This window comes from Ornithorhynchus anatinus, chromosome 3 (assembly GCF_004115215.2).
Source record: "Ornithorhynchus anatinus isolate Pmale09 chromosome 3, mOrnAna1.pri.v4, whole genome shotgun sequence".
In the NCBI taxonomy this organism is placed as follows: domain Eukaryota; kingdom Metazoa; phylum Chordata; class Mammalia; order Monotremata; family Ornithorhynchidae; genus Ornithorhynchus; species Ornithorhynchus anatinus.
In genome coordinates, this window is record NC_041730.1 from 87,393,654 (window position 1) to 87,417,142 (window position 23,489).

The window sequence follows — 23,489 nt, forward strand, 5'->3', positions numbered from 1 at the left end:
ACATCTCGTTGAAATAGTTAACACCAGGTGAGGGAGTCTTGTGAACTCTTATGTTATAGGAATACAATTTGAAGCTCTCAGCTATAAGGCCCAAAATAACTTGAAGTAGAAGGTACTGTATACTGTTACAGTAGGGCAAGAGAGAGAAAGCCTAGCGTGTCATACAGTGGCGTGATTGGATATGGGTCGAAATTCTAAAACAAATACACAGCATACTACTTTACAGAAGTATAATAAGAGAAATAACACAGCTGTGGAAAGAGCACATTTAAAGTCTGCAATAAAAAGACCGAATGACTCTTTTACCAGAAACCAAGTTATTGTACAAATAGATAACTGAAATAGAAGAGCTTGGAACCTCCACTTAATATATAGAATTCTAAAAACTGGAGGTTTTGCTTCTAGAAGGAAAAAAAAAATGACATAGCCCTGGCTGAAGCTTGCTTGGAAACTTTGATTTGATCAAGGTGCCAGATTGCAGAGTGAGGAAAGAAAGAGGAAAGTGGTGCAAAAAGAAACAGCTACGTGAATACAACAGGAAAAGGAATCCTAGGAAAGCATAAAGATAGTACAGAGGTAAAGGGAAGGAATATAAAGTGGAAAAATTTCAAAAGGAGAGGAAAAAAAGAAAGGAAGCATGGAGAATAGAAGCAGAAGTAGGGATAAGAAATGGCAATCCATTTTTCCCAAGTTCTTAATCAGATTGAATTCCCATGCAGTGAAGCACTGTATCCAGGAACCAGAATGGAGAAAATTCCCAGATAATCTATTTGAATGCTATTAATTGATGCAATCTTTGAGAGTTTGTTGCCTCAGCATCCAGCTCACTGCTCTCAATGGGTGACTTGGGCTAGGTGATTCCTTTATATTCAATGTACCAATTTAATTAATGAGAAGCACCCGGGAAAGGAAGGACTAAGTGAGCTTGGGAGGGAGTATTTGTAATGTCCACATTCCCAAAGCCCTAAAAAAAGTGTCCAAAGAAAAATTCAACGATTTGAAAAATTTAAAAAAACCAAAACAAATTCAAAAACAAACTACCACATCCAAAAGACACTAACAGAAAAAACATCAGAACACTTCCAAACTATATAGATCATTTTTTTTTTTCATAAAAAAGGCACACTGCCTGCAGTTCTGGTCAGTATTTTTATACTAAAAATAATCACAAACAAATGAAAAACAAAATAAATTAACCCTTTCACCCACCTGGATTTCCTCCAGAAAACTCTTTTCCCCTGTGCTGAAACATAACACTTGAATTTCCCCCACAGATATGAAATCAGGCTAAAAGTGAGATGTTCCTTATTTTAAAAGGACAAACAAGATCTGCTCTAAAGGCATAAAGAAAGAATAGGCAAAATGCAGAAAGTAGGCAAACAGGTATAACTACCACCATCTTCTTTGTTGATTTAAGTTAGCAAATACATGATTTATTTTGAATGGAGGAAAGAGAAGCTATCTAAAAGCAAATGAAGCTTACCTCCAGCCATTTATTTCTTTCCAGTACAGTGGTAGCTTATCTTCCTTTTGAAAGGTGCAAATGTAACACACCTGTACTTCCACTTGGCCCCTGATTGCAGCATGGTTTAATAGAAAGAACCTGTGTGTACCTCAATCTGGATTTTAGTCCTAGCTGTGGTGCTGTCCTTTGTAAAGTTGCTTATCTTCTTTGTGCTCCATTTTTCCCATGTGTAAAATAGAACTAATGTTTGTTTCTCCCCTCCTCATGGGGATGAGGTGAGGATAAAGAAATCCCACGTGTAAACATTTTGGAAAAACAAAATCACTGTAAAATTCAAGGAGGTATTACAATATGATTACAAGCACTTAGTACAGTGCTCTGAAAACAGAAAGAGCGCAATAAATACCACTCATCGATTACAATGTTTCAGACTTCTTCATTTGCTTGCTAAGTCTACCAAACTATAGAAACATTATGAATCATCAGCTTGTGTTTGCAAGTGTCCACTTCTGCAATCTAAGTGTTTTGGTAAGATCGATGAAGTTTCAGTTCCAGATCAATAGCGGTGTCTTAAAATAAAATGTAAAATTATTTAAAGATCTACCAAAGATGCTGGATTTTGGATTTCCAAAACTGATCGGTGACTGGGAGATTCCTAGCTCCTGAACTTTTATATTTATCCCATAAAAGGAAGGCCCTGATTTGATTACCTCTCAAAAATAAGAAACCGCAATGCTCTCGGTGGAAAACCACGTTGGATTTTTGAGAAGATGGAAAAGATATTCCTGAAGCCATTGAGAGCCAACTAAAGTAATATGAAGTGCTGGCCCTCAGGAACCCCAGGTGTGATCTCAGCGGTGCTAAGCAACTACCAATGGACAAGGACTTTTATCTCATTCCCCAGGGTGTGTTTCACCTGCTTTGAAATTTCCGCAGGAAAAAATACCCTCTGCCTTTCTCTTTTGTCTTATGTCCTTTGGGAGGTTCAAGGTGGTGAAAGGGTTAAGGATGGAATCATCAAAGGAAATGGACGGAAGTTTGTAGGAACCGATCGCTGAGGACATGCCCCCGCTCCTCACAATTAGAGAAAAAACCCCCCAACAACCCTCTTTTCACTAATGAGGCAAATGTTCAAAAATGAACAGGCCCTCAGGTAACGAAAGAGTCCAGTGGTGTTTCTACCGCTCGCTGATGGGGCTGCCAGGAAGCAAGACAGAAGAAGCTTCTTGGATCCGATAAAGGGTCACTGAAAATGACCCAAAATGAGGAGAGACACTCTTGAAGTGTCCCTCTTGAAGTCTGCTCTGATCCCGGAAGGAAAGCACCAGAAAAACCCTCCAACTCATGGCTACGCCTCACCTGGCATCGTGCTAGCATGCTCACCCCCCCCCAAGTAGGCTCTTCCATGGAGTTCACAGCCAAGGATCGTCTCTGGGCTCCCAAAACATCTCCGGGGCAGGCCCATCTTCTCCATTCACCGCTGTGGTCGTTTCTCAACGCTTCTCTGCCCGCTTGTCTCACTTTTTGGCTATCAGCCATGGAGTCTGGCCCTTGAGGTGGCAGATAAGATGGTCAGGTTTGAACGTGGATCCTCACTGGTCTTAGCCGCACTAGCCCTGATTTACGGTCCTCTGTAATTTTTAGCATGTTCTTTAGTCTGTCTCTTAAGCCTCCCTCTTTTTCTCAACAAACCACCTTATACCTTTGATTCATGCTTAACCTTCGCCCTGCTGTTGGGATAGAAGCGTGTCCCAGGAGTCATTTTCCAGGGAAGACATTATTCTAAGGGCATGGCATATTACATCAGCCTCGTCCGGCCATAAGCCGGAAGAGCTGTACCGAGTTTGCGGCAGGCCTCCCTAGCCTAGAAAATTCGGCCGGATTCCCGGGGCTCATTGATGAAGAAGTTTTGAACAGGACAAAGGGAACCAAGATATTTTACTTTCAAGAATAACCTCTTTCTCCCTGACTGAAGACCTGCACCTTGTCCGTGGTATTGTCCCTCATCACTCGTGATTTTTCTTTTCGCTTGCTTGTCAACTCTGAGAAGCTCTTAAAACCTGACATTCGAGATTCATAATTATCCGTTCCCCAGCCTCCCACCCCACCTTCCGTAGTCTAAAAGCCCTCCAAGTCGAAATGTAGAAGTAGCTGTTTTAAGGTGGAAATGAGGCAAAATTTTACAAGGATAACGGAACGGGGCACTATGACTAACTTCTTCTGGCGAGACACCATAGGTTTGGGGAGTCGTACATTTGAGTACTGCCTCAATTCAACTGTTCTCCCGAGGGCAGGCAGGAAAGTTGGAATGTAGGGAGGGGAACGAAGAATTTGATCCAGAAATTCCATAGCAGGGGGCTGGGAATCCAACTAATGTTCCTGAAGGCGAAGGAAACAAAAATGTTCCAAGCTGGCAGGACCAGATTTAGGTTATATGTTTCTTGGATGAATCCAAAGAGCCTCAGGGGCTTCTGCTTGTTAAAATAACAAGTCAAAAGGGGTGAGACAACTTATGGGAAGGAGAACCTACAAGTGGAAATTCAGACTTTTGTCCTTTCTTTTGGGAAAAGTTAAGCGCCTACTATACGCCAGGCACTTTACTAAGTGCTGGGTAGATACAAGCTAATCAGGTTGGACTCAGTCCATGTCTCACATGGGGCTCACAGTCTTAATCCCCATTTTACAGATGATAACAGAGGCACAGAGACTCTCCTAAGTGACTCTCCTAAGCTCACACAGCAGTCAAGTGGTGGAGCCAGGATTAGAACCCAGGACCATCTGACTCTCAGGCCTGTGCTCTATCCACTAGGGCATGCTTCTTCTCAGGAGCCTCTTTCAGGTGGTAGGGGACTTCACTGACCTAATTATCTTGTTTCTACCCCAGTGCTTAGTACAGTGCCTGGCACATAGTAAGCACTTAATAAATGCCATGAATAATAATAATAATGTTGGTATTTCTTAAGCGCTTACTATGTGCAGAGCACTGTGCTAAGCACTGGGGAAGATAGAGGGTAATCAGGTTGTCCCACGTGAGGCTCACAGTCTTAATCCCTATTTTACAGATGAGGTAACTGAGGCACAGAGAAGTGAAGTGACTTGCCCACAGTCACACAGCCGACAAGTGGCAGAGGTGGGATTCGAACCCAGACCTCTCTCAAGCCCGTGTTCTTTCCACTGAGCCACGCTGCTTCTCTATGGCATTTCAAGGTAGTAGTACTCTGACTATAGGAGAGTAGACAATCTCCAGTGATTCTGTTAAACCTCTCTCCTTTCCTGAGACCGCTGTTCTCCAAAGCTTGCATACATTCCCTGGGTGCTGCATGACAGGGCCTATCGATTTATCTCCCCCAAATTTATCCATTTAGAAATGGGTTAGGCCATAAACACTATATCAAGATCCTTGGAAAGAGAGCGTCTCCTATTCTATTTTCACAAAGAGCAGGGTTTTAGCTTTGTATCAGTACTAAAGAGTGCACACTCACACAGCCTTGCGATGCAAAGTTCATGCAGAAAAAAGACCACACCACACAGTATGGCTGTTCACAGGAATTCAGAAAGCAGACATCTGTGATTCCCTTAGGAAGTGCCCGGGCTGGGTATTTAATTACAGCTTTTTAGTTTTTTTAAAGGGTGGAAACACTTGGATTTGTTCTCTCAAAATAAATAGAAATGATTCCCCAGTCTCACCAATGGAGCCAAAAATTACCTCTGGTCTGTCTTCCCCACGGTTCACTCCTCAAGAGCAGAAATCATATGTATCAAATCTGCTGTACTCTCCTAAGTTCTTCTTACAGCTCTCTGCACACAGTAAGTGCTTAGTGAATACCACTAATTAATTGATTGATTGACATGAGTCCAGTATGACCGGGAAAGGTCACATTAATCAAAGGTTACGTTAGTCATCACCGTAAAGTAGCCGATGAGAGAGGCACCTCATCCTGTTCTGAAAGAGGAAGCTGCTGCTGCTATTTCCTGTGAAGGGAGTAACACTCAACCCCAACTACCTCCTGGAGGAGAATCACAATTCTGCTCCCTGCCTCTATTAATATTGATAATAATAATAATGATTGTATTTAAGTGCTTACTATGTGCCAGGCACTGTACTAAGCACTGGGCTGGATACAAGCAAACTGGGTTGGACAAAGTTCCTGTCCTACATGGGCCTTACAGTCTTAATCTCTATTTTACAGTTGAGGCAACTGAGGCACAGAGAAGCGAAGTGATTTGCCCAGGATCACGCAGCAGACAGTGGCAGATGTGGAATTAGAACCCAGCTCCTAACTCAAAGGCTCTATCCACGTGATTGAGGTATGTGAGAAATTCACCAATCCCACCACTGAATCACAGGTCAGGACTTTCTTCTGGGCGATTTTTTCAAGCCAGGCGCTCGCCTACCTTCTGGTGAGTAAAGACCATAGAGAGAAGTTGCCGTTCCCCTCGGGGTGACTAGGAGAGAGGTATTTGGCAATGATTTCCCACCCAAAGGAAAGGGGTGGTTTCCAGTCTCATATTCATGAGCAGCCTCAGGTTTCTGGACTTTTCTAGACACATAGAAACATCGTGGCCTAGTGGATAGAGCCCAGACCTAGGAGACTGAAGGACCTGTGTTTGAATTCCAGCTTCACCACTTGTCTGCTCGTGCTACCTTGGATAAGACACTTCGCTTCTCCGTGCCTCAGTTATCTTATCTGTAAAATGGGGACTAAGTCTGTGAACCCTAGGTGGGACATGGATTGTGTCCAACCTGATTATTTTGGCACATAATAATAATGGCAGTTATGGTATTTGTGAAGCACTTACTATGTACCAGACACTGTACTAAACGCTTGGGTGGATACAAGAAAATCGGATGGACACAGTCCCTTGCGTCTCAATCCCCATTTTACAGATGAGGTAACCGAGGCACAGATAATTAATTATAGCATTTGCTAAGCTCTTACTATATTCCAGACACTGTATTAAGCCCTGGGGTGGATACAAGCAAATTGGGTTGGACACAGTTCCTGTTCCGCATGGGGCTCACAGTCTCAATCCCCATTTTACAGTTGAAATCACTGAGGCACAGAGAATTGAAATGACTTGCCCAGGTCACATCAGCGGACCAGTGGCAGAGCCGGGATTAGAACCTATGACCTCTGACTCCCAGTCCGTGGTCTATCCACTATGCCACGTTGCTTCAATGGATAGTAATAATAATAATAATGTTGGTATTTGTTAAGCGCTTACTATGTGCAGAACACGGTTCTAAGCGCTGGGGTAGACACAAGCGAATCAGGTTGTCCCACGTGGGGCTCCCAGTCTTCATCTCCATTTTACAGATGAGGGAACTGAGGCCCAGAGAAGTGAAGTGACTTGCCCAGTCACACAGCTGACAAGTGGCGAAGCCGGGATTCGAACCCATGACCTCTGACTGCAAAGCCCGTGCTCTTTCCACTGAGCCACGCTGAGCTCATAGTAAGTGCTTAATGAAAACCATTAAAAAAATGGTCCAAGTCTGATCGGGGTTCATTTTGAAGAGCGGAAAAGCTCTTCAAAGCGGGGTTTTAGCAAAGTTTCCCACAGCATATTGCCTTATAAAATTCTGCCAAGGCCCTCTTTAGTGGACAGAACTGTGAGGGGGCAAGCAACATTTCTTTCAGTTTCCTTCAGTTAGGCAGTTTCATAAATGTGAAACTCAGGAGGATCTTAAAGCGATCACTGAATCTAGAAGTTTTTAAATAGCTGTCGTACTTAATCAGAGTTGTACTTGGAAGGAAGGAAGTTTACTGTACTAATTTCCCTTCCATTTGCATAGAAAAAGATGAATTCTCATTATCGGAGAAAGTAGCATACTCCTATAAACCCCATAAATCAGGGCCAGCAGCACTGCCATTATTGCGCCTCAGATGGAACTGTGATTAAAAATTACCAGACAACCTCAGAACCTGCAGACTTTTCTGTGCAGAGTGGAGCCAGTGTTGAGGAAAAGGAGCCTAACGAGAAAGCTTGCCTCGGTCTCCCTAAACACGAAAATCTCTTTTCTGCCGTCGGCAAGGGTAGGCAGTGTGGAAGAACACGCTCGGACTGCTGCCATGAAAATGAACACTCGCTCATGAGTTTGAGGGAAATCTGGGAGACCCTAAAGACTGGAAGCAAATTAGACAGTGGGTTCTGCCTTTTTTATCCTTTTTCTTTGTGTGTGTGTGTGTGTGTATGTGTCTGTGTGTATCTGTGTGGTTTTTGTGCAGGAGGGTTGCCGGGTGGGACACCTGGTGTGTTTGCTGCAGGCAGATCCTTGTGAACCTTGAGTATGGGGACCTAGGAAGCCAGAGGACGGGGACCGATGAGATGGGTTAATGTGCTGCCGAATTGTACTTTCCAAGTGCTTAGTACAGTGCTCTGCACACAGTAAGCGCTCAATAAATACGATTGAATGAATGAATGTGGTTGGGGCCAATGGTCAGTTTAAACAACTGAATGAGGTACATTGCCCGGCTGTTTCCACTGAAGCACTGTGGAGCATGGCCTAATTCTGAGATTCTAAGCTCTATGTTGGGCCGAGAGGGTCTGATCTGATTATGCTCCATGTCCCCGAGCACGTAACACGGTGTTTCGACACATAATAAATCCCAGAGTTATTATTCCACTTGATCGGAAGCTTGTCAGATTGCAAACTCCTTGTGGATTGGGAATGGGTATTTTCTGCTGTATTCTTAATCAATCGGTGGCATTTACTGAACACTTACTGTGTGCAGAGCACTGCACTAAGCACTTGGGAGAGATCGACGCAAGAATGAAGTTGGTTGACTCATTCAGTGTTACCCTCGGGAGAAGCTCAAAGAATATCAGCGATTGATTTGAAACGGGCCCAAGGAGTAGGTCGGTTAGTTCAATCATCAGAAGCATCATGGTTGGCACATTCTATTTTTAATAATGAAAATCCACATCATTTAAAATGTTCTGTTTCGCTCCTGCCGTGAACCTCCATATTTATCGGGGCGCAGGGTCCAACTGCCGCCTGGAGGCAGGGCAGTCCCTGATAGCACCGTAACACGTTAATAATTTATTAAGCTCCAATACTTAACAGGTGTGCACAAATATCATGCAAATATGACAGCTGTACTCGCAAACAAATAAGAAGCATATCGTGAACAAAGAATTATACAAAAAAATTCCTTGGAAATAGAAAAGGGAAACTTTCTGTATTTTCTGTACAAAAAATGTCAAGGGCTCTTTTGGGATCATCTATAAAATGCATCATAACTTCTGGCATTTAAAAAAGAGGGAACTGTATAAAAATAAATATTCTATGTACAAACACACACAGGCCAATCCCAGGTTAGAAGCATCACTGCAAAAGAAAACATAAATTTGAATTAGTTTCATGGGGTTTTGGAAGGTTTTTCTAGAGTCCGGGGAGGAAACCGGGCCACATTCTGTAATATGAAAACACTTTCAGCCAGGAGAGGGGAAGGATAATATTCGTTCACCAGCTTATCCCGTCGGCTCATATATGTTTGTTCCAACTCTGACTTTATATCGGTTTCTATAAGCTTACTCTTTACGTATTATGTTTGGCAATTTGGATCCATTTGTCTTATCAGACTGTAAGCCCCTCAGTGTAGGAACTTCATCTTTTACTTCAGTGTATATTTGCAAGTGTCTAGTACAGTGCTCTGCACACAGTAGATGATGATGATTATGGTATTTGTTAAATGTTTACAATGTATCGTGCGCTATTCTAAGCTCTGAGGTAGATCCAAGCTCATCATATTGGACAAAGCCCCATCCCCCATGGGACTCACAGTCTTAATCCCCATTTTACAACTGAGGTAACTGAGGCACAGAGAACTGAAGTGACTTGCTCAAGGTCACACAGCAGATAAGTGGTGGAGCTGGGATTAGAACCCAGGTCTTCTGAATCCCAGGCCTGGGCTTTATTCCCTAGGTCACGCTGCTTCTCTAGCTAAGCAGTTGCTTAGATTATTATCCATCTCCCATTTTATCAAGAAGAAACTCCTCATCACTGATTCCAAGGCCCTTCTCCCGATCTTTCATAACAACTCTCTTTACCAGCTTCTTCCCGGTTTGCACTCTTCCCTCCCAGCAAGTTCGTCTTCTAACTGTTCCTCACTCTCAACTCTTGCCTCTGATTCGTTGCTCACACTGCTGGCCTGGAACTTTTTCCCCTTCCAAATCCCCCCAGACCACAGCTCTCCCCATCTTCAAAGCCCTCCTAAAATCCCATCTTCTCCAGGAAGTTTGGCCTGATTAATGGAAAATAATAATAATAACTGTGGCGTTTGCTAAGCCCTTACTATGTGCCAGGTGCTACATTCATTCATTTAATTGTATTTATTGAGCACTTACTGTGTGCAGAGCACTGTACCAAATGCTTGGAATGTACAATTCGGAAACAGATAGAGACAATTCCTGCCCAACAATGGGCTCACAGTCTAAGTGCAGGGGTGGATAAAAATAAATCGGGTTGGACACAGTCCCTGTCCTACGTGGGGCTCACGCAGTAATAACTCAACACCCATCCTTAGCACTTATTTATTTTATTCCTAATTCTGGCCCTCGTGTCTTTTTTTATACATTCATTTAATTATTTCATACTGCTGTATTTGTACTACTTCCTTCTATATGCTTGTTGTTCTTCCTGTTTTCTCTGCTTATAAATGCATTCATTCATTCAATCGTATTTACTGAGTGCTTACTTTGCGCAGAACACTTTACTAAACGATTGGAAAGTACAATTCAGCAACAGATGGAGACGGTCCCTACCCAACAACGGGCTCACGTGTCCATCTCTCCTTATAGACTGTAAACTCCTTGCGGGCAGAAGCATGTATCTTGTTTCTGCTGTACGTACTGATTTGTTTAATCCAGTGTTTAGCACTTAGGCAGTCAATCCATGGATGGATTGACTGAAGATGAGCCTTTGATTTTTAGTCCTGAAGATGCTCAAAAGCCCTTGCTTGCCTTTGGAGTGATACTGTAGTAATATTTATGCATGGGAAACGTCTTGGTTTTTCAATGATGAGACTCAGGGTAAAGACACCGAGCCAGCCCTCTGGAGCTTTGCATACATTTTTGCAATGTTCACAGCCTCTGTAGTGTGCTGTTTTGTTTATAAAATGGCGGGCTTTGTTTTCATAAAACACCCGAGCTATTTGTTTTAACGGAACTTTACGAACCACAGAAGCGACTATTAAAAAAGCTTACCGAGTAATAAAGGCTCCTGAATATTTATTTTTCATTTTTAAAGGTCCCCGCACATGGGGGCTGCTAGAGTTTTGCCTCTAGAGCCCATGGCTGCGAGACACATCCTTGGACTGCCTTTGCTTCCCCAACACTCTCCCGCCCATCCCCAACACCAGAAAATTATCTTTTTCCCCCCCAAATTGTAATTACTGCAGGAACTGGGGAGGTGGGACGAGGAGGCATAACCCCTTTAGATGAATCATCATTCTCAGAAGGTTAACCAACCAAGTCAGCCACCGGGAGCGGGCTCAGACTAAACTCCATTTTTCCTCAACCTCCACTCCTTTCTGCAGCATTGCTATTTTATTGCTATTGTTTTTAAGTTTATTGCTATTGCTCTCGTCTGTCCGTCTCCCCCGATTAGACCGTAAGCCCGTCGAAGGGCAGGGACCGTCTCTATCTGTTACCGATTTGTACATTCCAAGCGCTTAGTACAGTGCTCTGCACATAGTAAGCGCTCAATAAATACTATTGAATGAATCACTCTGACTTGCTCCCTTTGGCTCCTCCCCCCTCCCAGCCCCAAAGCACTTATGTACCTATCTGTAATTTTATTTATCTGTAACGATGTCTGTCTTCCACATTCTAGACTGAGAGCTCGTTGTAGTCAGGGAATGTCACCGTTTACTGTTGTACTTTCCCACGCGTTTAGTATAGTGCTCTGCATATAGTAAGCACTCAATAAATACGAATGAATGAATTAATTGATGAATAACGTACTGTGGTTGGAAGGGTTCTAGGGTGTACTTCCTCAAATAGCTTCAACCGCTTCTCTAGGAAATCGCTAGGACTAATAACAAACTGGCTCATGGGCTTTGAGTTTTTTGAAAGAAACGAATGTGACTGGAACTGTGTGCGGTCAACATCTGATCATCTGCCAGGGTACTGTCCACTTAGTGGATTCTCCGCTCTTGATTTCTAAGGTCCCATCAGCTGCTGATCACCAGAGACCCAGGTCTTCTCCCCTTTGAATCATCTCTTGGTTTGAAGGCCACTTCTCCCCTCATTAACTCTATTAATTGAGATCTGTATATCTAAAGAAAATAAAAACTTGTCTCAGAAATTTGAGAGAGAAGAAGGCTGGTTTTCTCTGTCTGTCTAAGAGGTTTGAAATGGTGTCCGACTATGGTTTCACAGAGACAGAATAGAAGCAGCGTGGCTCAGTGGAAAGAGCACGGGCTTTGGAGTCAGGGCTCATGAGTTCGAATCCCAGCTCTGCCACTTGTCGGCTGTGTGACTGTGGGCAAGTCACTTAACTTCTCTGTGCCTCAGTTCCCTCATCTGTAAAATGGGGATTAAGACTGTGAGCCCCACGTGGGACGACCTGATTCCCCTATGTCTACCCCAGCGCTTAGAACAGTGCTCGGCACATAGTAAGCGCTTAACAAATGCCAACATTATTATTAAGAGCTTGTCTTCTAATAATCAATCTATTAATAGTATGTACTGAGCACTTACTGTGTGCAGAGCGCTGAACTGAGCTCTTGGGAGAATTCAAGGCAGCGTGCCTTGTGCAGAGAGCGTGGGCCTAAGAGTCAGAAGGACCTGGGTTCTAATCCAAACTCTGCCACTTGTCTGTCGTGTGACCTTGGGCAAATCACTTTACTTCTCTGTGCCTCAGTTACCTCATCTATAAAGTGGGGATTAAGACTGTGGGCCCCACCTGGGACAGGGACTGTGTCCAACCTGATTGGCTTGTATTCACCCCAGAGTTCCATACAGTGTGTGGCACATTGCTTGACCTCTCTGTGCCTCAGTTCCCTCATCTGTATAATGGGGACGAAGACTCTGAGCCCCACGTGGGACATCCTGATTACCTTGAATCTTCCCCGGCTCTTAGAAAAGTGCTCGGTACATAGTAAGCGTTTAATAAATGCCATCGTTAATATTAAGTGCTTAATATCACAACAGAGTAGAAGTGGTAGACATGTTCCCTGTCCACAAGGAGGTTACAGTCAATACTTGTGCTTTGTATATGTTTTAATAACACTCACACATGGATGCAGTCTACCCCTCTGGGGTGTTATCTTCAAACAAGAAACAGCTGTGTGTGAGTGTGTGTGTATGTAAGTAATGGAACGTGAGCCCGAGTTTTGTCAATTTTAGTGATGATGGGCCACTTTACTGCAAGGGTTCATGGGTTCAATATACGCTATCACAAATAATAGGCTCTCATGGCCCTCCGTCTTTTAGGGAGGATCTATAGGCACTTCGGATTGTAGCTGAAGCACGAAACAACCTTTATTTAATGGAATATCGAAAAGAGAAATTGATATGGCTGAATTACATCCCATTTGTTCTGTGAGGATTAATAACAGCTAATTTTAGTATGTAGAAAGTGCTGTTTTGGGTTCCTTGGCAGGAAGTTCCTGCTGAATAGGTTAAAACTAAATGCTGACACCTTAGCCTGGGCCCTGTGTGGAATGGGGAATGGGAGGCATAAACTCTGGCTTCATCTGGGGGAGGACTCAGTATCCTCTGCACTGACCCCCTGGGGCAGTGGGAGGGTGAGGGTGGAGGTCGGGGAGGGTAGGATGAGATATTCAACCTGATCTAGCACCTGGTGAAACGTACCATCTGGGGGAAGGGCGGCTGCCGTGTACACAGTTCACGTGCACACAGGGTGATTGACGTGCTTAGGGGCACTAACGGCAATGTGTCCTTTTAGGGCTCGTATTGTCTGCCGTGTGACCTTGGGTAAATCACTTGGCTTCTCTATGCCTCAGTTACCTCATCTGTAAAATGGAGATTGAGATTCCTACATGGGAATGATTTGCTTGAAATAATGATAATAATTATGGTATTTATGTTCTTACTCTGTACCGAGCACTATTCTAAGCACTGGGGTAGAAACAAGGTAATCAGGTGGGGGCTCACAGTCTTAATCCCCATTTTACAGATGAGGGCACTGAGACCCAGAGAAGTTAAGTGGCTTGTCCAAGGTCACACAGTAGACAAGTGGCGGGGCTGGGATTAGAACCCACATCCTCTGACTCCCAAGCCTGTACTCCTTCCACTAAGCCACGCTGCTTCTCTAGCCACTCCAGTGCCTGGAACAGTGTCCGGCACAGAGCAAGCACTTAACAAATACCACGATCATTATTTATTGTTATTATTATCATCTGTAAAATTGGGATTGAGACTGTGAGCCCTACACAGGACAGGGACCCAACCCAATTTGCTTGTATCCGCCCCAGCTCTTGGTGCAGGGCCTGGCATATAGTAAATGCTTACCAAGTATCACATTTTTTTTTTTTTCGTGAGCCCTGTGGTGGATTGGATTGTCTCCAGGACCCAGAAACCAGGGCTCAAACTCCTGGCGATTCGGCAGAGCTTGGAAAAACCAGTTGGACAAGTTCCCCGAATTTGGAGCACCCTTTGGGGAAAGTGGGGTCATTTCATTGAATTGTTCCAGGATCCTCGGGCTGCCAAGGGGACCACCCCATGCTCCAGTCCCGTGTCTTTGTGAGAGCCATCGGTGGCAGAAGCTTCTCCAGCCTGCTGGTCAATCCATCATACGTATTGAGAGCTTACTGTGTGCAGAGCACTGTACTAAGCACTTGGGAGAGTAGACTTTAGACTGTAAGCTCATTGTGGGCAGGGAATGTGTCTGTTTATTGTTGTATTGTACTTTCCCAAGCGCAGAAGCAGTGTGGCTGAGTGGAAAGAGCCCAGGCTTGGGAGTCAAAGGTCATGGGTTCTAATCCCAGCTCCGCCACTCAACTGTGTGACTTTGGGGAAGTCATTTAACTTCTCTGTGCCTCAGTTCCCTCCTCTGGAAAATGGGGATGATGACTGTGAGCCCCACGTGGGACAACCTGATGCCCTTGTATCTATCCCAGCGCTTAGAACAGTGCTCGGCGCATAGTAAGTGCTTAACAAATACCATTATTATTATTATTATTATTACAGTGATGTACACACAGTAAGTGCTCAAAATAAATACGATTAAATGAATGGATACATTTCCTGCCCACGACGAGCTTACATTCCCTCCCCAGATGAGCTCCCTGCTTTAATAGCACAATTGGGAAGCCTCTGTGCCCCCTTACACAGTTCAGGGGTGAGTTTGTGCACCCCAGGAGCCCCAGATGAAGAGCTAGTTATAGTCTACTCTCCCAAGTGCTTAGTACAGTGCTTTGCACACAGTAAGCTCTCAATAAATGTGACTGAATGAATGAATCTCCTGTGAGTTAGCTGGAAGGGAGTCTCATATGTCCTTGTGTGTTTATTACAAAAGGAAACAATTTATTCTGACTGTGTCTAATCAGAGATATTTAAATGTGTCTGGTTTAAAGGCCGAGTCCTTTACTAGTGTTAGGGTTTGCTTCTGCCCCCTTCACTCCATGGAAACCGCCCTCTCTAAAGTCACCAATAACCTCCTTCTTGTTAAATCCCTCTCTATTCCATCCTAATCTTCCTCCACCTCTCAGCTGCCTTTGACACCGTGGACCAACCCCCCTCTCCTTGAAACCTTATCTAACCATGGCTTCATGGACACTGTCCTCTCCTAGTTCTCCTCAGCTATCTGGCCACTCCTTCTCAGTCTTCTCTGCAGGTTCTTCCTCTGCCTTCCACCCTCTAACTGTGGGAGTCCCTCAAGGCTCAGTGCTGGGTCCTCTTCTAGTCTCCATCCACTCCCTTGGAGAACTCATTCGCTCTCACAGCTTCAACTACCATCTCTACATGGATAATTCCCCAAATTGCCTCTCTAGCCTTGACCTGTGTCCTTCTCTGCCGTCTCCTGCCTTCAGGATATCGCTACCCGGATTTCCTGCTGACACCTCAAATTGAACATGTCCAAACGGAAGTCTGCATCTTCCCATCCAAACCCTGTCCTGCCCCTGACTTTTCCAACACTTTCGACAGCCCCACCATCCTCACTGTCTCACAAGCCCATAACCTTGTATTACTCTTGACTCATCTCTCTCACTCAACCCACATATTCAATCTGTCACCGAATCCTTTCGGTTCTACATTCACAACCTCGCTAAAATCTGCCCTTTCCCCTCCATCCAAAATGCTACTTCACTGATCCAAGCACTTCTCGTACCCCTTCTAGATTACCGCATGAGCCTCCTCGCTGGTGTCCCCGCCTCCCGTCTCTCCATGCTTCCGTTCTTACTTTACTCTGCTGTCTAGATCTTTTTTTTTAAAAAAAGTTCCGTCCACATATCCCCATTCCTTAAGAACTTCCAGCGTTTGCCCATCCACCTCCGAATCACACAGAAACTTCTTACCATCCTCTCTTAAGCACTCAACCAGCTAATCCCCTCCTGACAATAATAATAATTTTGGTATTTTTTAAGTGCTATATCTGCCAGGCACTGTGCTAAGTGCTGGGGTGGATACAAGCAAACTGGGTTGGACACAGTCCTTGTCCCACGTGGGGCTCACAGTCTCAATCCCCATTTTGCAGATGAGAGAAGTGAAGTGACGTGTGGGGCTCACAGTCTCAAACCCCATTTTACAGATGAGGGAAGTGAAGTGACTCGCTCAAGCTCACTCAGCAGACAAGTGGAGGACCTGGAATTAGAACCCATGACCTTCTGACTCCCAGGCTGGCTCTCTATCCAGTACACCACGCTATCTTACCTCAACAATCTCCTACTACAACCCAACCCACCTGTTTTTTTCTTCCAGTGCCAATTTATTCACTGTTCCTCGATCTTGTCTATCTCACCACTGACCTCCCTCTGGCCTGGAACTTCCTCCCGCTTCATTTCCCGCAGACCACCACTCTCCCTTCCCTCAAAGCCCTGTTAAAATCACATCTCTTAGGAAAGACCTTCCCCAACTAAGTCCTCATTTCTTCTGCATCCCTATGCACTTGGATCTGTACCCTTTAAGGACTCGGTATTCACCTTACCCTCAGCCCCACAGCACATATGTACATCCCCAAAATTTATCTCAACATTCGTCTCCCCACTCTAGACTGTGAGCTCGTTGTGGGCAGGAAATGTGTCTGTTTATTGTTATATTGTACTCTCCTAAGCTTGTGGACTCCACACAGAGTAAGCACTCAATCGATGCTATCGATTAATCGATCGATTGATTGTTTGTGTAAACCTGGACAAACCAGAGCTCTGTTTTGGCCTCTGGCTCTAGCGTGGCAGGCAGCAGTGAGAGCAGTTCGGTCAGGGTCCTTGGCTCCCCAGGGCAAGAGATTGAGAGTATGTTCCCCTTGCCCTTCTATTTGCCCCCTTTATTCACCCCCCCCTCAGCCCCTCAGCACTTATGACCATATCCATATCCATAATTTATATACTTATATTAACATCTGCCTCCCCTTCTAGACCGTATGCTCGCTGTGGGAAGGGAACGTGACTACCAACTTTGTTATACTGTTATGTTGTACTCTCCCAAGTGCTTAGTACAGTGCTCTGCACACAGTAAGAGCTCAATAAATACGACTGAATGATCGACGCATAGGGGACACGTTACCAACAGAAACGATCGTCCCCTCTTCTTTACTGGACAGGGAGCCGAGAACCCTTCATGATTCTCTTGATCCCATGACAACGACATGTCAAAAAGACCAGAGGAGGTTCTTGTCTGGAGTGGTTGTTTGGAAATGTAGGGGAGAGAGCGTGGTTCAGTGGAGAGAGCACGGGCTTGGGAGTCAGCGGTCATGGGTTCGAATGCCGGCTCTGCCACTTGTCAGCTGTGTGACTGTGGGCAAGTCACTTAACTTCACTGTGACTCAGTTACCTCATCTGTCAAATGGGGATTAAGACTGTGAGCCTCATGTGGGACAACCTGATTACCCTGTATCTATCCCAGTGCTTAGAACAGTGCTCTGCACATAGTAAACGCTAAACAAATACCAACATTATTATTATTATTATTAATAAATGTATTTCATTTTTTAACCCCTGACATTGTTAGAAAGACAAACACATATGTAAAAATGCAGCCAAAGCACTAATGTATCCCAACTCTCCAGAGCATTTTACCTTATTCCAGCATCCCTGAACTGGCAAGCCATCTTCTCCCTACGTCAGAGGAATAAAGCAGAAAGACCTCAGAACCTTAGATGGATATATAGCAGGAAGATGGGAAAACTAATAAAGCAATCATGAGCATTTCAAGTCTTGCTTAGACTGGAAAATCCACGCGGGAAAGGGACCATGTCTGACTAATTAACTTGTACCCACTCCAGCGCTTAGAACAGTGTTCGACACATAATAAGCGCCCGACAAATACCGTAAAAAAGGCCCGATCGGGGCTGATGACTATCCCAGATATATCTTTGTGAGTATGCGTATAGGTTTGTACACATGTTGCTTTCTTCTTGCTTCCTCTTTTATGCCTCGGTTTTCTGACAGGGAGTTACTGTCACCTTTCCCCTGTTCAAAGTCAGACACCCCAAATCCTTTAGCAAGACACATCAGCCTCTGCTAAGGGTCGCAGGAGACATCTAGCTGTCCTGGATTTTTCACCACCTTAATGCCTCCAATCCTCCCTCCCTCTGTCATCTCATGCCTCCTTCCCCTTTCCAGGGTAGCAGGGGCCGAGGGAGGGCATGGGATCCGGGAACTGTAGCCCCAGAGATGACAGTAGGAGATGGATGACTGCAGAAGTGCCATGGAACCCAAGAGCCATGGGAGAAGCTGCCATTTCCAAGTGGTCAAAAGTCACACACCTTGCCTTCTTCTCCCATGACCCCTTTCCTACTTCCCCAGAAACCATCCCAAAAGGGGTGGAGCACCCCTTCCAAACCATTTTTGGTTGGGAGCAAATCCAACACATGGAGAACAATCTGGGGGCACTTTCTGTTCTTCTTACTGGGGTGGAGTGGATGTGCATATAGGTCACTCGTCTGAGAAGAAATCCCTGTTTCAGCCCATTACTATCTTTGATTCAACTAGGCACACCACAGTGGGCTCCTGAACGGAGAAGGTGCACATGCAAGAGGGATGAATCAAAGATGGAGGCACCCCCCAAAATTATTGGGAACATTCAGGGAATATTCTTACATCACCTTCATTGAGCTACCAATACAGGAAAGTACTTACATTGCCTTTGATGAATTCAGAGTAGAGCTGGAGGTGGGGGATGGGAGTTATGCATGTAAAAACCTGGTTCGGCTTTATAATTAAGATGCAGCTAGGTCTCCTTGAAAGAAGGGAATCTGACAATTCCAATTTTAGGTGAGGCAAAGTGCAAGGATGTGGTGACGCTGCCTCATGGCTGGGCCGTGTATCACAACTCTAAAGCCCTGGGAAGTCCAAGTCTCTCAATTTACTGACAAGGGATTCAACCCATTTAGAATGTGCTCACTCAGAAAAGGAACAAGGTCTAGAGTTCATGTCTTCCTAGGATGAGTAATGGTGTATAAGAAAGTGGGCTCATATTTCGGTATGAATTCCAGAGTCGCCGTGTGAATATGCCTACCGGTTCTGTTATATTGTACTCCCCCAAGAGCTTAGTACAGTGCACTCAATACAGTATGCACTCAATACAGTGCACTCAAGACAGTAAGCACTCAATAACTATGATTGATTGATGTCCGTTTATTGTTCTACTGTACTCTCCCAAGAGCTTAGTACAGTGGTCTGCACACAATTAGTGCTCATTAAATACGATCGACTGACTGATTAAATCCACTTCCTGTCGGGAAGCAGGAAATGCTCTGTAGAGTTACTTTTAGTTGATTCTGTGCATTATCTGCAAGAGACTGCTTTTTTAAAACACCTCTTTGGCCGTGAGCTCGTCTCCTTCCCAACTTATTCCGCCACCGAGGCCCTTTCATCTACCTCCAGGCACCATTGATCTCGGGGCATCTAAGTCCTCTTCACCCAGTCAGAGCTAGAGAAGCAGCGTGGCTCAGTGGAAAGAGCACGGGCTTTGGAGTCAGGGCTCATGAGTTCGAATCCCAGCTCTGCCACTTGTCGGCTGTGTGACTGTGGGCAAGTCACTTAACTTCTCTGTGCCTCAGTTCCCTCATCTGTAAAATGGGGATTAAGACTGTGAGCCCCACGTGGGACGACCTGATTCCCCTATGTCTACCCCAGCGCTTAGAACAGTGCTCGGCACATAGTAAGCGCTTGCTTAACAAATACCAACATTATTATTATCCCATGCTGACCACAGGGGATTCAAGCTCCCATCCCGATTTTGCACTATTCATTCATTCAATCATATTTATTCAGAGCTTACACTGTACTAAGCACTTGGGAGAGTATAATATAACAATAAAAGGACACATTTCCATTATTTGCAACACGGCTCCCTCCATTGGCAAGAAAATAAGAGTTGTATTATTTTGAATGAAATGTCAAGCCAGGGTACTAGCGATACGATCTATGCTCCGAAACCACCAGTGTTTGCGTCAACCTTTGGATACTGGTTTAGAAGCCTCAGAGGGTCTCTCTGTGGGAAGATATCTGGCTTTTCAGGTGAATGAACTGGTCGGTTCCCAAATGCAAGAATTCAAGTAACCATTGGGGTATTGACAAGTTTTACCCAAAATATAATTAGACTTGAGCCTCTCTTGTCCTCACTGCAGCTGCTTTAAATGAGTTTTCTTTGTAGTTTTGAAATCGTGGGACTGAATCGTGCCCTAGTAAGAAGAGTGAACAATGTCCTCACACAGATGCAGCGTGGGAGGAAAAGGGCAAACATTCTTAAACCATCATCTTCAATAACACTTCATTTAAAAGGGTGTATTTTATTGTTGAAATGGGTAGAGCTTCCAGAATAAGATAAACACTTTTAAATGAAATGTTATTTGAGATGAGCGTTTAAGAACCCAATCATTTCCTTGGGGAGTTTTTCAGGGGTGGGGTAAAATCATTTTCCAGAGATTTCCCTTCCCCACCTTTCACATTTCTAGGGTTGTGGAAATTAAGTGCCACAGACCCTTCAACAAGGAATGGAGCCCTCTGGCAAGATGGGAGTTCCCATTGGTACACACTGGACGGGAGGCATGAAGAGTGTAGTGCAGTTCAGAGGGAAATGGAAAGTTACGGGTATGTGAAAGGAGCAGGAAGATCGAGAGCTATGATTTGCAGACCCAGAAGCTCATGGGAGGAGATTGGATGATGGGAGGAGTTTAGGGCAGGCCAATTTTGCAGAGGATAGGAGAATCTTGCTGATCATTAATGGGAAGGAGCTGGGTTCAGAAGAGTCCATGTTTGAAAAACGTCAGTGGCTTGACTGCATGCACGTTGCTTAGGAGACTGGGAAATCAGTATTTCAGCATGCTGGGGGAAAGAAACAAACTTCATTCAACATTCCTACTGTTGTTTGGGTGTGAGAAGACAGTGGATTGGATTAGAGAGGCAGTATGGCCTGGTGGAAAGAGCACGAGCCTGGGAGTCAGAAATCCTGGGTTCTAATCCCGGCTCTGTCGATCGCTCGCTGGGTGACCTCGGGCAAGTTACTTAACTTCTCTGTGCCTCAGTTTCCTCAGCTGTAAAATGGGGATTAAATACCTAGTGTCCCTCCTACTTCCACTATGAGCCCCATGTGGGACAGGGACTGTGTCTCACTCGATTAACTTCTATCTACCCAGCACTTAAAACAGTGCTTGACACATAGTAAGCCTTTAACAAACGTAATAATAACAACAACGACATCAGTAACAATAATAGATTATTCCTTATGCTTTTCAAGGGATTGAGAGAAATCTCCTTGCAGGTCATACTTAGAAGTGCCCTTGAGAGAGCAATCGCTGTGGATTTGGGAGATAATTAACTTTTCCCCATAGCTCCTTTGGGAAATAGTATGACCTAGTGTAAAGAGCATGTTTCTGGCAGTCAGAGGATCTGGGTTCTAATCCTGGCTCTGCCACGGTCTGCTGTGTGACCATGGGCAAGTCACTTAACTTCTCTGCACCTCATTTTTCTCACCTGTGAAAGGGGGATTAAATCCTACTCCCTCCTACTTTGACTGTCAGCTCCATGTGGAACAGGGACTGCCTCCAACCTAATTATGTTGTACCCACCCCAGTGCTTAGAAAAGTGCACACAGGAAGCGCTTAACAAGTACCATAATTATTAATTATAATTATTATTACTTTCTTTGAAGATAAACACCATCACTTATGCTGCATGTTTGAACTCTGATATCAGGAGGGGCAAGATTTCCGCCTGAATCTACTCACGGTCTATGAGAAACATATTCTCTATTGTGCTCTCCCGTGTGCTCTGCACACTGTAAGCACTCAATAAATACCATTAAATACCTGATTGCATACCTGCAAATGGGGGAAATGAAAAGGGAAAAGAGCCGAAGACTCTTAGAAGACTATCGTATGCCAAGCTGGGATATGTGGTGCCAGGCCAGAGTTGGCAGTTTGGGTCTACTCATGAGGAGGGCATAATTAAATCCCTCCATCGTCATCCTACTTTTCCCATATCTGCTCTCCTCGAGTGTCTCACATCCTCCAAATCTCCTCTTACCCTAACCTGTTAGGGTCTCTTCTGTCCCCTCCATCCGCAGGACCTGTGATGGTTTTTCAGGAGGGCAAATGCTGTTGAGTAAGGATGGCTGAGAGGCCTTTCAAAGAAGATTCTTTAAATAATAGAAGGCCTCTTGGAGTCTGGGACAAGAGTCATTTGTAACCCACGTGCTTTAACCACCTGATAGGACTGGTGGCAAACTTACCCTAGGCCCTGCTCTTCTAGTTTTTTATGGACTTTGTTAAGCGCTTACTCTGTGCTAGGCACCACACTAAATACTGAGGTAGATACAAGATAATCAGGTTGGACACAATCCCTGCCCAACACAGTTGGGGAGGGGAGAGATAGGTCATCCGAGCTTGTGAGGAAAGGGAGAGGGGAGGAATGAAACCTGGAAGGGAAATCCCAGAACAACCGAAGATTCAAATTAACAGTAAATACTATTGGTTGATTTTTTAAATGGTATTTTTAAGCGCTTACTATGTGACAGGCACTGTACTAAATGCTGAGATAAATACATGCTAAACAGGTTGTAGACAGTCCAAGTCCCACATGGGGCTCACAGTCTTCATCCTCATTTTACAGATGGGGTAACGGAGGCACAGAGAAGTGAAGTTATTTGCCCAAGATCACACCACAGACAAGTGGCAGAGCTGGGATTAGGACTCAGGTTCTTTTGATCCGGCCCATACTCTATCCGCTAGGCCATGTTGCTTCTCTAGCTGGCCTATCAGTCCCCTGTACAAGGCAAAAGTGACCAGACTACTTCCCAGGTTCTGGAGCTTGGATTGATGCTACATCTCCTGGCCAGGAGATTTCGTCAAAAATGGGGGCAATGAAGTGTCTCTTTTTCAAATGGAGGGAGGTGGGCAGCTAGGAGTATTTTAGCAAATTAGATCTCATGGCCCGGAAGGGGAAGGAAGGAGCGCACTTGCATAAAGATTATTGGTATTGGCTGGGCATCTGTGGGGCGGGGAAGTTGGGAAAGAGAAAATGGTAGTTTGAAGTAATGAGTGACAGACAGAGTAACAGGCTAAGGGTCGTTGCCTGGAGCAGGCAGGGACAGAAGCACAGGAAAATGGGATCATGCAGGGCGTATCGGGAACAAGCCCACAAAAGCAAACAGAACCAGGCAGGAAAGGGAAGGAATTGTCATACCAATGGGCACGGGGCATCCAATCCGTCCAGCCCTGGTAACCCCGGCTCCCCTTTCTCTCCTTTAAAACCTCGATGTCCCTGTTCACGAAATCAACCACGATGATTATTCTGGTCAAGACCTGTCAGCTCTGTCCCATGAAAGGAGAGGAGAGACCCCGGTGCTCCCCCTGCACGGCCACAGGACTCTCCAGCCACAACTCCGGCGGCCTCCA

General features: G+C 44.9%; 1 protein-coding gene across 2 annotated transcripts in view; it reads right to left on the reverse strand.

Annotated features, from left to right (window-relative positions):
• Nucleotides 1–2,290: 2,290 nt before the first annotated feature.
• COL13A1 (collagen type XIII alpha 1 chain) overlaps nt 2,291–23,489 on the reverse strand; it is a 201,382-nt gene continuing 180,183 nt past the window's right edge. For both annotated transcript variants that reach the window (XM_029060873.2, XM_029060872.2), the window contains 2 exons: nt 17,668–17,706; nt 2,291–3,015 (listed from right to left, as the gene is read on the reverse strand). In XM_029060873.2, the coding sequence (XP_028916706.1) occupies nt 2,983–3,015; nt 17,668–17,706 (72 nt within the window). In that variant the 3' untranslated portion in view covers nt 2,291–2,982. The remainder of the gene's footprint in view (nt 3,016–17,667; nt 17,707–23,489) is intronic.